Source organism: Cannabis sativa, chromosome X, assembly GCF_029168945.1.
Source record: "Cannabis sativa cultivar Pink pepper isolate KNU-18-1 chromosome X, ASM2916894v1, whole genome shotgun sequence".
NCBI classification, from domain to species: domain Eukaryota; kingdom Viridiplantae; phylum Streptophyta; class Magnoliopsida; order Rosales; family Cannabaceae; genus Cannabis; species Cannabis sativa.
In genome coordinates, this window is record NC_083610.1 from 49,009,521 (window position 1) to 49,024,760 (window position 15,240).

General features: G+C 35.3%; 1 protein-coding gene across 1 annotated transcript; it reads left to right on the forward strand.

Moving 5' to 3' along the window:
* The first annotated feature begins 608 nt into the window (after positions 1-608).
* On the forward strand, positions 609-13,891 carry LOC115697162 (uncharacterized). The gene is made up of 9 exons (XM_030624075.2): positions 609-876; positions 1,585-1,690; positions 9,573-9,907; positions 10,122-10,227; positions 10,306-10,659; positions 10,741-10,823; positions 10,905-11,029; positions 12,669-12,908; positions 13,491-13,891. Exons 1-9 carry the CDS (start codon positions 749-751, stop codon positions 13,511-13,513), a joined length of 1,500 nt encoding a protein of 499 aa, XP_030479935.1. The 5' UTR covers positions 609-748; the 3' UTR covers positions 13,514-13,891.
* The last annotated feature ends 1,349 nt before the right edge of the window (positions 13,892-15,240 follow it).

The window sequence follows — 15,240 nt, forward strand, 5'->3', positions numbered from 1 at the left end:
GCATCTCCGACGACTTTTTCGACACCGACTGCTACTTTAGCGACTTTTCTGGCACCAGCAGCAAACTTCAGTGACTTTTCCAGCATCAATGATAATTAAAACTTCCTAAACAAATAAAAACATTAAATATGAGATTTGAAAAGCTAATTACATATATATGGCATATCAAATACCAAAAAAACACCTAAAAACAAAAAAATAACATATAAATTGGTTAAACTTAAATGTGCCATATTTATTATAAGAAATTTTAAAATCCTTGTAATCTTTTTTTTTTTGAGTGTAGTGTAATGGTATTTTACAATCATTTAATAGCTTAATAGCTTCAAGGTCCTAAGTTCGAACCCATGACCTCTCCCTTTTTCCCATCCCTCCCTCACCACTAAGCTAGCCTTAGTGGCTTAATTGTAATTTTAATTTAACACTAAATATAACTTCCTAAAAAAAACCACTAAAAATTATGCAAATGTGAAAAGGCGCGCACCATTACACATTTGTAAAAGTCGAAAATTTGGGATGTGCCGCTTAAATGAAGATTGTAAGGGCATTAATGTAATTTCAGGATGGTGGTTTATACGTCATATATTTCATATCAGTATATACATAAAAAGAAAAGAAAAAAGATGTAGTATAAAAATCTACCAAAAAAAAAAAAAAAAAACGTAAAAAGAAATCCGCTGTTGAGTGTTCCCAATTTTTGGTCACTACCACTGGAAAAACCAGAAAGCTCAAGCTCAAGCTCACGGCAATGACGGAACAGGAGGCCAAAGATACCGAGACCCTTGTTAAAGCTGAGAGGCTAGAGTTTAGTGATATCGGCTCGCAGGTTAACGCTGCTATGCGAGCTCGAATCGCCTATTTCAAGGAACAATCCGAGTATGCTCTCTATCTCTCACACTCTCTAGATAAGTTACGGTCTTTCTGAGAGAGTTAATGTTAGTCTGATCTGATAGTGATTCTGCTTTCATATATTGTTGGGGAACAATTTATTTTGTAATATTTATTTAGTTTGCTCTGTCAGTTTTTGAATCGCGTTTGGTTTTTTTTTTTTTTTTTTTTTTTTTTTTTTTAAAAAAAAAAAACAATACTGTAAATGATTTAAGTATAATTTCGGATTTGTGAATGTACAGTCGTTTTGATAATTAAAGTAGGTTTTATCGCATCCATAAATTTGTTTTATGGAGTTTTTGAGTGTCACAGGGGTCTTTCGGTTAAGGGAAAAAGAAAAAGAAGAAAAAAAGAAATATGAGTGACAGAAATTGTAGCCAATAGTTTTGGGTTGTCAGTAAAATTTTTGTTACTATTAAATTTGTAAATGTTTGAGTTTGCTTAAGGTCCCTTGTTAATCTAGTTAGGTATGAAGTGTTTGGTGGGTTCAGTTGAGTGGGTAGGGTTTACGGGCTAAAGCCAATTTGAGATATTTGTCCACTCCTTACCCACCCGTTGCAAGGTTTATACAGTTGGATCCTGCTCTCTAGACTCTAGGTGTGTTAATGGCTAAAACTGTGACCTCACTTTTAAGAGAAATGCAGATCTTTGATTCTTTATGGTCGATTTTTTATTGTAATTTTCTTTGTATTGTAGCTCTTTGACTTTTGAGGGAGTTCGTAGATTGTTAGAGAATGACTTGGGATTGGAGAGATGTTCATTAGATGTACACAAGAGGTTAATCAAGCAGCGTTTACAAGAGGTATTTTGTTTAATATAAATATATTTATTTCTTTATTTTTATTTTGTAAAACAAAAGAAATAGAGCCATAATATGGATATGTAATTGTTAGGATAGGACACTTGATGAACTTCCCCAATTCTTTCAGTTACGTAAGTGTGGTTACATTTGGAGCCTGGACTACCGGTTAATTGAATGTGTTTAAACTTCTGAAAAACTGACCTATTTTTTTCACCTTTACGAGTTTGTGGTGCATTTGAAACGAAGGTTTTTCTTAGTCTGCTTGTGGTGAATTTGGGACAAAATTATTTGTAGTTGTTGGTAAATTACTTTGGAAAAAACTTCTCTTCCATGCCATCTTTCCTCTCCTGCTTTATTGTTTGTCTAAAATAAGGTCCTAGCACCTCACACATTGCATCGCTATGTATGCCTTAAACACAAGTCATAGAAGAATTCTGAAACAATTACGTGGAAATTTCAGATTGAACATTAACTGTTCATTATAAGAATTTTGGATGATGAACAAAACCTTTAAGGTGATTGAAAGGAACAAAGTGGCAGACTTTCATTTTACCTTTAACTTTGAAGAGGTGGCTTGGTTATGTCAGACAGTGAAGACACAGACAATGAGGACAGACTTCTGCTTTACAGAAAGTATAGAGTCAACTCTTTTGTTATGTACCAGTCAAAGTTTTAAAAAGCTTAATCTGAAGCTGAGGTATTTTGCTTTAGCTCGGTTAGGCCTAAGCCTCATTATTGATAACAAAAACTTCATTAAAGAGTAGAACTTAAAGTCTCAGACAACTTCACAGACCAAGAAGTTTTCATGTTCATTATCATTGCTATTGAGATTTTCTAAAAATGGAGTTGGAAAATAAAAGTGTAGTTACAGTTACAGGAGGCCGAGAATGGGTGAATGAAATAAATGTCTTATTTATTGGGAGTTTGGGTTTACTTTTGTGATTTAAACTAAGTTTATAAGTCAAAAATGTGTTAGAAAAACTTAAAATAAAGCCCAATTAAAAAACCCAATCGAAAAGACTAGATACATCAAAAAATTCCCAATGTCTCCAGAGATGAGAGGCTTAAGCCTCACATGCTTCAGAGGTGTTGCCTTAAAAAAGTAATCCTCGCATTTCAAGGTTTAAGCCTTGACTAAACTTGTTGAGGCTTAGTTTTTAAGTGCCTCAATAGCTTTCACAATATAAAAAGTTTTTATTGCACTTGAAAAGGAGAATTTTCCTTGTTGGGCAAGAAAGAAGTGATGTTGGACCTAGAATATCTTGTCCCACACATTATGCTTTGTAGTACTCAATCCCATGACATTGGACTATTTGGGAAACAACCACTAGAACACACCATTGGGTCGTTGAGTTGTGGTTGCCCTCATCTTTTGTGAGTTCTTCAACTACTTGAATGATTTGTATGTCTTGGAATTTTTCCAGCAGCATCACCATCTTATTTGGCACATAACACCCTAACATGTAGCAGAAATGGCAGGGCATTGTGCTTTCCATTGCCTTGTACGTATGTGAGAATTAACAATAGTGCCTTAGTTGAACACCAGATTTGGCACTAGTTGTAGAGTTTATTTGTTGCTATCATTATCTTTTTTGGCTTGTTCCATCAACAACAACCTGAGATGCATCATAAGAATCTAGGAGTTAATATTGTGTTGAGTGGTTAAATAAAGTTATTTGAAAAATTGTATGCAAGTATGTGTACATTTGAGATTTTGTGATTAGCACCAATATGTGACCAAATAGAGTTTAGACTAGTACAATGAAGCATTTAAATACATCTAAACATGTTGGAAGCAATTTGATCTTTTTTGGAGTAAGATAGGTAGTAAAAAGGTAGCAAAAGTAGAGAGGGTGGTGTTTAGTCGCCACCCCCTCAAGTCTGACGTGTTGCTTAAATGCAAGGCACGGGTTGACGTGTTGCTACCTAGTAAGGAAGTGTCACTTGACGCCATACAGGGCAACACATACACTTAAGGCGGTGATGTGTTGCTTGTTCTTGATTTTGGCTCCAAATTGTGGTTTTTCAATGAAAACAAATGGGGACTTTTCTAGGTTAGTGCTAACACTCCAACTATTTAAATAGTTTTGGAAGGTTAAAAAAAGTGAAAAAAAAGGCTGATCATACTTTTGCACTCTTTTAACCTCTATCTCTAGCTCTCATAGATCAACTATTTACTCCAAGAGTTATTCCAAGAAACTTTTTTCAAGAATTCAAATGTTGAGTAGTCTTAATTCTCACTTCACAAGTAGAACCTCAAGCAATCTCCATAGAAGGGTTGAAAAAGAGAATTCGGATAAAGTTATTCAACTCATGCGAGCTTATCTTTTTGTTTTTGTTGTTGTTTTCAGTTATTTTTCCATTTCCTCCATTGTTGTTTAGAAAAACTCTTATCCCCCCAACAGCTTGGCCATCGTTGATTTGATGAAGCATGAAACACTTCACAAGTATGCTTACCAAATTCTGTTAGTTTCTTCTCCAATTGTTAGTTTCCACTGCTACTTTTGTTTCAACGTCTAAACATTCCACTGCTGCTTTTGTTTCAACATCTAAACATTCCACTGTTGCTTTTGTTTCAACGTCTAAATATTCTTTCACCATGTCGTTTTGATGCCACTTTAATAGGAACCAAAACTTGAAAATGGCTATGGAGCCTTTAGTCTAGAGAAATACTATAATTGATGAATAGTGGAATTTCAAGGATTGAAGCCTCCTAGAGAATCCGCGAAGTTTAAAAAGCAATCCGCATCCTTTATTCAGATTCAAGCTACCTGCTAATCAATACTTCAACCAAACCAGCAAAACAAAAGCAATAAAACAATAACTCACGCAACAGTAGAAAAATTAAGCCATTACAGCCATGACTTTCCTTGTATTACTCAAAAAAGAAACAGAAAAAGGAAAAGCCCTTTCGGACTCAAAGATGTAGAGAGAGAAGTTTTCAATTCTTACATACCCCGCCCAAAAGCACAAACAACCAATATAAGGCTCCATAGCCATTTTCAAAATACATCCCCTGCTAAACACATATATTCTTTTGTCTCACCCGAGTGGCCACTGAGAGGAGAGCAGTGGCTGATAAGCAACATTTTCAAGTTCAACTTTCCATTCTAAATCACCTTTCATGGGCACAACAACGAATGAAGGATGTGGCTAATTGCAAACGCCGAGGTGTTTAGTTTTCTGTGGGGGACTTAGTGTATGTTAAACTTAAGACATATCGTCATCGTTCCACTGCTCAGTGCAATAATGAAAAGTTATCTCCACAATATTTGTGTCCTTACTTTGTTGAGTCTCGTGTTGGAACTGTTGCATGCAAGTTGTCCTTGCCCCCAAGTGTTCCCATCCATCCTGTCTTCCATGTTCCTATGCTGAAGCACGCGGTAGGTGCTACTACTCCAGCTCAACCTTTTCCTATAATCCTCTAGGCAAATTTAGAATGGAAAGTTGAACTTGAAAATGTGGAAGGTCTTCGCTACAATGCCAAAGGCCCATTGGAAGTGCTCATAAAATGGCAACATCTCCCTTCCTTTGAGAATTCTTGGGAGGACTTCGAGCTTGTTAACCCTCAATTTCCTTCTTTTCACCTTGAGGACAAGGTGTGACTGCGGGGGGAAGTGATGATAAAGCCTGTGGTAAAATGCACTTATGTGAGGAGAAAGAATGGAGAAAAAAAAGAATGACGTGTGGGAGGTGATGACTCAACAGAGAGAGTACATATGAAATATTTTGGGCAATGTTTAAAATTGCGAATTTAATCCTCAAGGTGTTTTCTTTTTGTGAGGCGAGGCGTAAGCCTCAAGGTGCATTGAGGCGTAAGCTTGAGGCGTAAACCTCAAATATTTAATTAAAAAAAATATTTTTAGAGCACCTAAAAATATTAAAAATATCAAAGATAAATAATATCTTATGTACCATACATACTATAAAATATCTCATAAAACTCAAACATAGCATCAAATGTCTAATAAAAGTTTAAAGTTTTTTTGATCACTAATAAAACTTAAATTTATTGTTTTTGGAATTAGAATTTCATATTTCTTTTTTCCTTTTTTCCTTTCTTTTTGATCCAAGTATTACATATTTCACTATCCTAGAAAAAATTTCAGCAATAATGGCATGATGAAGCTTCAGCTAAGGCATAATGAGTTGGAAGCGGAGGAGGAATCTTCAGTGCCATTTTTATTTTTATTTTTTCAGTTTTCTTCTCCAATGGTGTGTCTAAGGTTGAGTGTGGGTAACTTGACTTTTTTCTAACCCTAGCTGATAAGTTTTTGACTTTTTTTTTTTTTTTATAAATTTATTTATGTTTTATTGAGCTTTATTTAAGTTAAAAACTTTAGTGGGCCTTTTTAAACATAACAGAATGAAATTGGGCTTAAAAAACCCTAATCTTTAGTTTTAAAACTGAGGCGTGCGCCTCACTGAAATTTATGCCTAAACCATTTTCCTATCGCCTCAAGCAGTTGAGGCGTACGCCTCTCCCACGACTACCATGGCAGACGCCTCAAAGCGAAAAGTTTCTGCCTCAAACTGAGGCGCGCAATAAGAACGCAATTTTAAAAATTGGTTTTGGGTAGCTGTGTGTATTTTCAGTTGGAATGAAAGAGTAATAGAGTAGGTAGAGTGGGGTATTGGGGAATTGGTGTGGTTTAGTGGGGAGACTAGACTCTCTGAGACCTGGAGGTTTTCTTTACCAATTGTAATCTCTTCAAATAGAATTAAGACACTTTTGTTGGAGATACTTGAACTCTAGTAGAGATTTTCTTTTTTAATTCTTCCCTAAAATTGGTACTGTTTGATTGTCTTTGAGAGATAAGTTGTTGAAACTTATCATATTCCTTTCGAAATTGAGGAATCAAGGAAGATGAAGCGGACAACACTAACCTACCCTTATATAGCAGCTTGCCATGCTTAAAGGAGAAACACGGAACTCGATCACCATGCTCTAGCTCAGCGAGTATGCTGCCAAAAAGGTGTCTTGATTGATTTCTTGCGACACGATGTTCCAATCTAGCCATGAAGTAGTGGTGAGCACAGTACACTCTACTGTAGCCATTCGAGATAGAGCATCAGCAACTCGATTACTCGTGCTAGGACGATATTGGATCTCAAAGTCGAATCCTAGCAATTTAATCACCCATTTCTGTGTATTCGGAGTTAGATTTGTTGCTCAAACTTCTGGCCAAGTATGGTTGCCATTTTAGCACTGCCAACACGATCGCCATGAGCTCCTTCTCATAAATAGATTTAAAATGAGGACGGGGTTTCAAAACTTGGTTGAAGTAGGCAAGGGGTTGCCCTTCTTACATTAAGACATCCTTTATGCCATAGCCGAAAGCGTCAATTTCCACCCCAAAAGTCCTAGAAAAATGAGGGGGGGCCAAAATTGGAACTGTCGTCATAGCAAGCTGCAATTTCTGAAAGGCAGTGGTGGCTTCCTATGACCGATAAAACTGATCTTTTTTTAATTGATTGTAAGAGGGCGAGCTATACTACCCTAACCAGCCACAAACTTGCAATACTCTGTGAGTCCCAAGAAGCCTTGGAAGTCTCAAATAGTTGTAGCCTTGTAGGTAGCGACCAATCTAGCATATTTTATGTATCTTTGTTGGGTCCACTGCTACCCCATCTCCAGAAATTATATGACCCAAATACTCGATCTTGGTATGCTCAAAACAACATTTCTTCCAATTGGCATAGAATTAATGTTGGTAGAGTAGTTGGAGCACTTTGGATAGGTGTTTTGCATGAGATTCGACATTTAGGCTATACACTAAGATGTCATCAAAGAGAACCAGCACAATGACGTAGAAAGGGCTTGAAAATCTCGTTCATGGTCGACTGAAAAGTAGCAGGGGCATTAGTCATTCCAAAAAGCATTACCAAAAACTCGTAGTGGCCTTTATGAGTTCGAATGGTTGTTTTGTGAACATCAGCTGCCTTCACACGTATTTGGTGGTATCTGGACATTAAATCGAGCTTGGAAAACACTTTGGCGCTGCTCAACTCATCCAAGAGTTCATTTATTATCGGAATCAGAAACTTGTCGAGAATGATAATGTAGGAAATCAAGCTACCTGTAAATTAGTTGTAAATTTACATTTAATGCGTTTTTCATTTACTATAGTATTACTAGGTGTTCACATTGTATCATGTATACCCTTTGTTTGTACTAAGATGTAAGAAAATAAAAAATGGTTTCCCTCATTTGCTTCATGGTGTCAGAGCATTTGAAGCTTCTCAAAGCATATTATCTTTTTCATCCCTTTCTTAATTTTGGGGTTCTTAAAGTTAGAGTTTGGAGGCTCTATCGTAGAAAACTAATTAAAAGGAGTTTTCTATTCTGACCTTTGACCCAGGGAGTTTGTCTTGCCTCCGATCGGCAAAATCCAAAAATTTGGTGTCCATCTGAGCTGCGAGTGGGCCCCACGCACTACCTTCATCTGTCCGACCCTCTCCACGCGTTGACGCGTGTATGTGCGTGGCAGTCTCTAGCGACATTTTTTTGCATCATCTCTCTTAGGTTTCTTTATCTCTGGTACTCTTAGTGTTCATCATTCGCCAAGAAGGTTGGCTCTAATATTAATTTGATAAGATTCATGCTACCTGCTAATCAATACTTCAACCAAACCAGCAAAATAAAAGCAATAAAGCAGTAACTCAAGGAACAGTAGCAAATTAAGCCATTACAGGCTTACAGCCACGGCTTTCTTTGTATTACTCAAAAAGGAAACCTTACAGAACAAGGAAAATCCCTCTCGGACTCAAAGATGTAGAGAGAGAAGTTCTCAATTCTTACATACCCCACCCAAAAGCACAAACAGCCAATATAGCCCTTTCTTACTACACCACAATGAAATTACCAAAAAGCCCCTGACAAATCATATTACCCAACCCTTACCCTTGGCTCTCCTAGAGTATGTGAATCGGATAGGTCTAACATAATCTGTTCTCCTTCTCTATTTATTCCCATTCAACAAACTAGAATATTCCAAACAAACTCTTGAATCATCGCTATCCTCATTCTTTAGGCTAACAAATTACCTTACTAGTTGTCCGTTAATAATACTATCAGCTGTCCTTTTTTAACAAATTCCTTAATCCGTTTCGTAACATGTATCACTTTACCCCTATCCTATGCACAATAAAGCTGAACACGGGGAGTCTTGGTGGGGGTTAAATGAACAAAAGGGAAAGGACTGGAAACCTGCAGTTCATGGTTTCAGGGATGCTTTGAAGATCTTTTGGAACATCATCAACATTGGCTTGGAAAGATAGCATAAGTAGCAGAATTGTCCTCGTACAGGGTAGTATTGTGGTCAATAATGAGAGGAAAGAAAACATATGCTTCACTTGAATTGATGTTTCTGGCTCAACTCAAAGCTGGTAAGATAAATTACTGGGAAGATACTGTTTTTGCTGTTGAAGGAGCCCCTCTGGATTCATGGAATAAACATTTTGATATTGTCTGAGCACAACTTGGGTTGGTTGCTGGATCCCAATCTTAGGGTGCAAAATGAACGTTTAATACGATATGTTCACGGGATAGAATTGACATGCATATCAGTGATTGAATTAATCATCCATGAGGACATTGATTTGTTTTTTGTTTGTGTGTTTTTTTTTCTTTGATAAAGAGCACATTGATTTGTTGTTTAAGTTTCTTTCCATTAGAAATATTTGCATGGTGATAAGAGTTGAAATGTTTGTTGGTGGAATATTTTATTAACTTTTTGTAAATAGATTTTCTTTGTGCTTGTCAATGCTTATATGGGGCATTTATTGTAATTAATTCTTTGTAGATGGGCTTTTGGAAATGTCCTCTTTTATAACTACTGAGCACTCTATACATATTTTATTGGTTTTTTTCCTATTGTAGTTGTTAGAAGGTGTTGATGATGGTAATGATTCAAAGAACTGTGAGGAGAGGAGTGAAAAGGAAAGTAATATGGAGACTGCTGAAAAAAGTGTAGCAGGAGATGAGCAATGCGAATCAACTGAAGGTCATGAGTCAAACATTGACGCCAGTGAATCTTTTTCTAAAGATGCAGATAAAATGAATGATTCACCTGTTTTAGGCCTTTTGACTGGAAAGAAAACAACCAAACTTGAAAATAAGGAGTCTGAACAAGTCAATGAAAAAAAGGCTCTGAGTAAAGCAACAATAAAAATGGCCCTTAGGAAAAGAGCTCGGTATCTGATAGATAATTCAGAGTATGTTTCTTCATTATTTGAATTGTTTAGCAGTTTATTTTCTTGTTTCATTATTTTGTTTTTTAATGTCACACCGGATTCTTTTGCGTTTTGTTTCCTATTCTCGGGTGATATATGGTGGTAACTGTTGGATCTAATCTATTATGTTACTTTTCATTTGGCTTGCAAAAATAGAAATCCGCCCGCATCACTTTCTTGTTATTTCCTTTTTCAGGCAAGTTACACTTGCCGGACTTCGCCGGATTTTGGAGGAAGATCTTGAACTTGAAAAGATGGCTCTTGATTCCTATAAGGAGTTTATAAAGGACCAAGTTGATGAGGTGAGTAGAATTTCTTATGTTTCATTATTGAATTCCAATCAGTATGTTTGATAAAACGTCTTGTTTATTCTTAATCAGATACTAATTTCTTGCGAAGTGTCTCAACCAGTTACCAATGCAAAGAAAAATGTTGTTAAGGACTCTAAAAGAAAAGTAGCTAGAAAAACTAGAAATGAAGAGAGTTCTGATTCTCCGAATAGTGGAAGTGATGGGGATGAAGATCTAGTCAAACCTAAAAAGAAATCAATTACTAGAAAAAAGAACTCTAATGAATCCAAAAAAAGGAAAAAACCAACAAAGGATACAAATGCCTCTGGCAAGAAGAGGATCAAGGCTAAAGAAACAATGACAGAGGACAATATTGGTGCAGAAGACAATGGGATAGTTTCTGAAGACGATCATTCTCAATCATCTGCTGACAAATCTACAAAGGTGAAAATATTTTTCATTGCAGCTCATATAAGTTGATTAAATGATGTAGTTCTGCTTATAGCTCGTTCATTAAAAATGCAGAAGAAAGTGGTGTCAGCTTCTGCACCTGCATATGGAAAGCGTGTGGAAAGTCTAAAATCCGTTATCAAAGCATGTGGGATGAGGTTTTATATCTTTGACTTAGAGTTCATTAGCTTTCATTTTTGTTAATGATTGCCTTTAAAATTAATTTATCATTTTTACAGTGTTCCTCCCATAGTTTACAAGAAAGCCAAGCAGGTGTCTGAAAACAAACGTGAATCGTATCTAGAAAAGGAGTTAGAGGAGATGCTGTCTAAAGAAGGATTGTCTGCCAATTCCTCTGAAAAAGGTGAGACTTCAAACTCTTTGTATGAGAGAGACCCACTATTGCATATTGGTTCTGTACAATTTTCTCATCTATATGCTAATATGCTCTACATGCTTTATAAAGTGATAGATTTGGGACTTTGGGCAGTATATCTCTTTCGACGTCTTAGTGCACTCTCTAACACATACACTGATTGTGTTGTTGAAACTTTAACGGTGAAACAAAGTTTCTAGGTCCTGGAATGCCAGTCTTTTAGGTAGGGGATGGCAGATTAGAGTAGAAATGAAAGAGGTGATGCACATTAATGTAGTAAAAGTGTAAAAGAAATTAAATTGAGGATTTGACGAGTATTAAAATAAAAACATGACAGTATGTTAGTGTTGAAAGGAAATGTATATTTCTCTTCTTTGGAATTGGAGGAGCAAAAAGAGCTATATTTAGAACTGAAGCAAAGGTTACAAAAGATGATTAAACAAAGAATCATACATTGCATGTGGGAGTGCATGCACACAAAGCTCAATCCGTGATAGGCAAGCCAAGGTGAAAGGAGAAACCCACTAAGGAATCTATAAATATAAATGATATTTTTAAAATATCCTCCAAATAATTGTTTAATCAATTTCTTCCAACTAATGCCAGTAGCTACATTTATAAAACCTTTGCCATCTTGTTAGACTCAAGAACTACCTGCACTATAGGTGGTTGTGTGATTGTGTCGGAAGTAAGCGCTAGAAGTTGTAGAATGCTGCAGTCTTGGTTACTGAAGGGTATTGTGTTAAGAGAGAAACAATAGAAATTTTCAAGATATGGAAGCTGATATATCTTCCATGTGGAAGATATACTGGGTACAGGGTAGCACTAAGGATATTTAACAGTGTTGATTTAGAAGTTTTCCATTTTTGGTGTTAGTAAACGATTAACATAATTTCTCTTATTTTTTAATTTCTTTTCTAGCTTTTGTCATAGCATATTTGTTTTTTTTTTTCCAATGTTTAAAATAACGCAAATATGCCTTGAGCTGTTTTTTTTTTTTGTGAGGCAAGGCGTAAGCCTCAAAAATTAATTGAAATAATATTTTTAGAACACCTAGGGATGAGCAAGGCAGCAAGCTGCTTCTTTTTAATTTCTTGCTTTGCTTTTTGTTGCTATTTGGAAAGAAGAAGAAAAAGAGCAGCTGTAGTAGAAGAGAAAGGGGGGAAGAAGATAGAGTTAGGGTTTTAAATTTTATTTTGGCTTTTTAAGTGTTTTAAGTTAAAAGCAGAAAACAAAAGAAAAATAGTGACTTGGGCCTTTTTTTTAGGGCTCAAAGAGGCCCTTTTTTGAGGCGTATGCCTCTTCTGCCTCACTCCTCACAGAAAAACGAAGCGCCTCACCATTTGAGGCGCATGCCCTGGTGCAGTTTTTGAACGCCTCAAGTTGAGGCGTGCCTCAAAAATACCTTTTTAAACATTGGTTTTTTCAGGAAGATAATATCATCTTCTAACAATACACCATGTCCTTTCTTATAAAAAACTTGTTTAATTGTACTTCCTGTGTAAATTATTTCTGAATTTTCTTTTCATTGAAATTTCAGTTCTTTTATAGCATAGTAGATTGAACTTAAAATTTCACTCATGGGGTGGGGTGTATGATTGATGATTTTTCAATTTCTTATTGTCAGAAATCAAGGAAGTAAGAAAGAAAAAGGAAAGAGCAAAAGAACTTGAGGGCATTGATATGAGCAATATTGTATCTAGTACTCGCAGAAGGTCGACAACCAGTTTTGTACCTCCTCCAAGGCCCAAAATACCAGTTGAAAATGATGGTGACAACTCTGAAGAAGATGAAGATGACAATGACGATGAGGATGACGATGATGGTGATAGTGATGAGGACATCCAGAGTGAAGAGTCTAATGAGGGTAAGTTTTAATGTTTTATCTGCTATTTTATCCTTCAAGTTGCAATCAAGAGTAGGTATTATGACAAGCCTTATATTACCTAGGGGTTAGCCGTATAATTTTTTTCTTCAGCATCTTATAGAATTGGCATTCAATGTTGTGACATAAAGGTTGAATTGTTTTTTTTGGCTGGAATTTTGTAGAGTTTTCAGTCAGTTCAGTCTTAATGTTACAAGCCTTATATGATGTTATGCTCCAAGATGCAGAATCCATGTTCTTGTGTAGTATTTGATTTCAATTTAAAGCTAAACCAATTTTTTAATATTAATATTGGATCTTTTGGAATCACCTAGCCCCCTGCATTTTGTGTTGGTCTCTACGAATAAGGCAACATTTACATAATTAAAAGACATGGAATCAATATATGATCGAGTCTTTCTTTTTATTTCCTGTCACTTAAACATTTCATACTACTAACATTCTACTAAAATGAAATTACCTTCTTTCTTGTATAATATTCATATTACTAAACTCCTCGAAGCTACATTATCTCTTCTAGTTACCATGTCTAACCCTGACAAGATATTTGGTCTTTGTATGCAGATAATGATGGGAACAGTGATTGAATTTTCATCTATTGGAAGATTACTTATATAGGAGCCTCAGTGATAGTCATACTAGTGTACAATAAGTTTTCCCTTTAGCAATTTTGTACTATATATGTCATCAAGAGTCTGCTTTTGGGTTTAGGAATGAACAGGTAGTGGCATTCCAACTCAATCGGTATACTATCTATTGGTTAGCTATGTAGGAAAGCAGTAAAAATATTTAGTAGTATGGGTGTGTTTAAGTATAATATATTATTAAGGCATTCGGTAATTGCTAGCCATGTTTTCACTTACTGGTGCTTCTTTTACTTCTGTAAGCTTTATTTGACATTGAAACCAAACCCATTCGATTTACAGGGTCTTAAGATTTTTAATGAATATTTTGTGTTTAATACACATACATGTCACAGCTATTTATACTCAACTGGCTAATAAATAATTAAAATTATGTATTTGTTGCGGCAAGGAATAGATTTTACAATGATGAATTTATTTTAAAATGCAAAAGTTTTTAACCAAAGTTATAGAATGTGGGAAACTAACTTGAAAAGGAAAACACAATGTAGCAAACAAATGCTTCTCTCAATTTAGGTTTTTTTTTTTTCCTTTGTGCTACCCGTTTAATTAGGTTAGCTTAGCGTTTGGGTTTTATGAGTAAAATGTCTAATTCATTGGAACACGGGAAACCTAATGGGATACTTTAATTCAAGTAGTTTTAATATTGGGAAGTTTTTTCATATACAGACAAAAAGAGTTAAAAATTAACAAAATACGGCTACAAGAGATTTTAAACTTATATACGGTATTTTCTATTTTAATTACAAAAAATACGGTGCTCACATTTTATTGTATACACTCATCATTCCTTCCCCTTCGTTATTCTCTATTTTGGAAAAAAAAAAAAATGCTAGTGATGCCATTATTATTGGACAAATCTTGATAAAATGTCAAAACAAACATTTTTCTAATCTTACAATTTAAATTAATAAAATATATTTTAAAAAATAAAATTTTTTGAAAATCTGATATGGTTAGCAAATTTGAAATTCTAACTAAATTATATTTAAGCTTTATTAATATTTTAATGTCAAAATAAGACCCTTTCAAATTTTATTAATAAAATAAGTAAATATCTGATCTTATAATTAAAATTAATAAAACAAACAAAAATAATCAAATTTCAAAAATAACCGTAAAGGCTAGTTTGTGGAAAAATGAAATTTTCAAATTTAAAGTCCACTAATTAGGGGTGTACGTAGGTCAGTTTACGTTACATTTTATTTAACCCAATGTAAATATCGAGTTACAAAAATCTAAGTGCAACCCGCCCAATTGGTCAGTTTAGTCGAGTTAACCCGTCTAAACCGAGCACTAATATTTTTTTTTTCCACATTCAATTGTTATATTTTAGGTATTGTGACACAAAATTCTAGCAAAATTTGAATTTTGTTTCATTGAAAACTGATTTCTAAAAGTTAAAAAATCACAATAACAAGATGGCATAGAATGCATACTCCCTGGGCGCGCAATAGGGCTACTGGGCGAGGAAACGAGGCTGTGTGCAACCTTCTTGGCCGAGGAACCTCAGCGCATGCATGCTTCGAACAAGATCTGTCCGAGAAACCTCTATCACGAGGTTTTTCTGAACCTCGGTCATGACCGAGGTGCACTTAAATCCGCGCCCGCACGTAGTGCCTCAGGTTTAGATATTTTTATTCAAAATTCAAAAAAATCATAACTAATTC

Bases quoted from the DNA above. Each gene is read 5' to 3' on its own strand.
- LOC115697162 (XM_030624075.2), top strand. From the start codon at position 749: ATGACGGAACAGGAGGCCAAAGATACCGAGACCCTTGTTAAAGCTGAG. The intron at 11,030-12,668 runs GTGAGACTTCAA...TCTTATTGTCAG, and splicing joins TGCCAATTCCTCTGAAAAAG to AAATCAAGGAAGTAAGAAAG. The intron at 12,909-13,490 runs GTAAGTTTTAAT...CTTTGTATGCAG, and splicing joins GAGTGAAGAGTCTAATGAGG to ATAATGATGGGAACAGTGAT.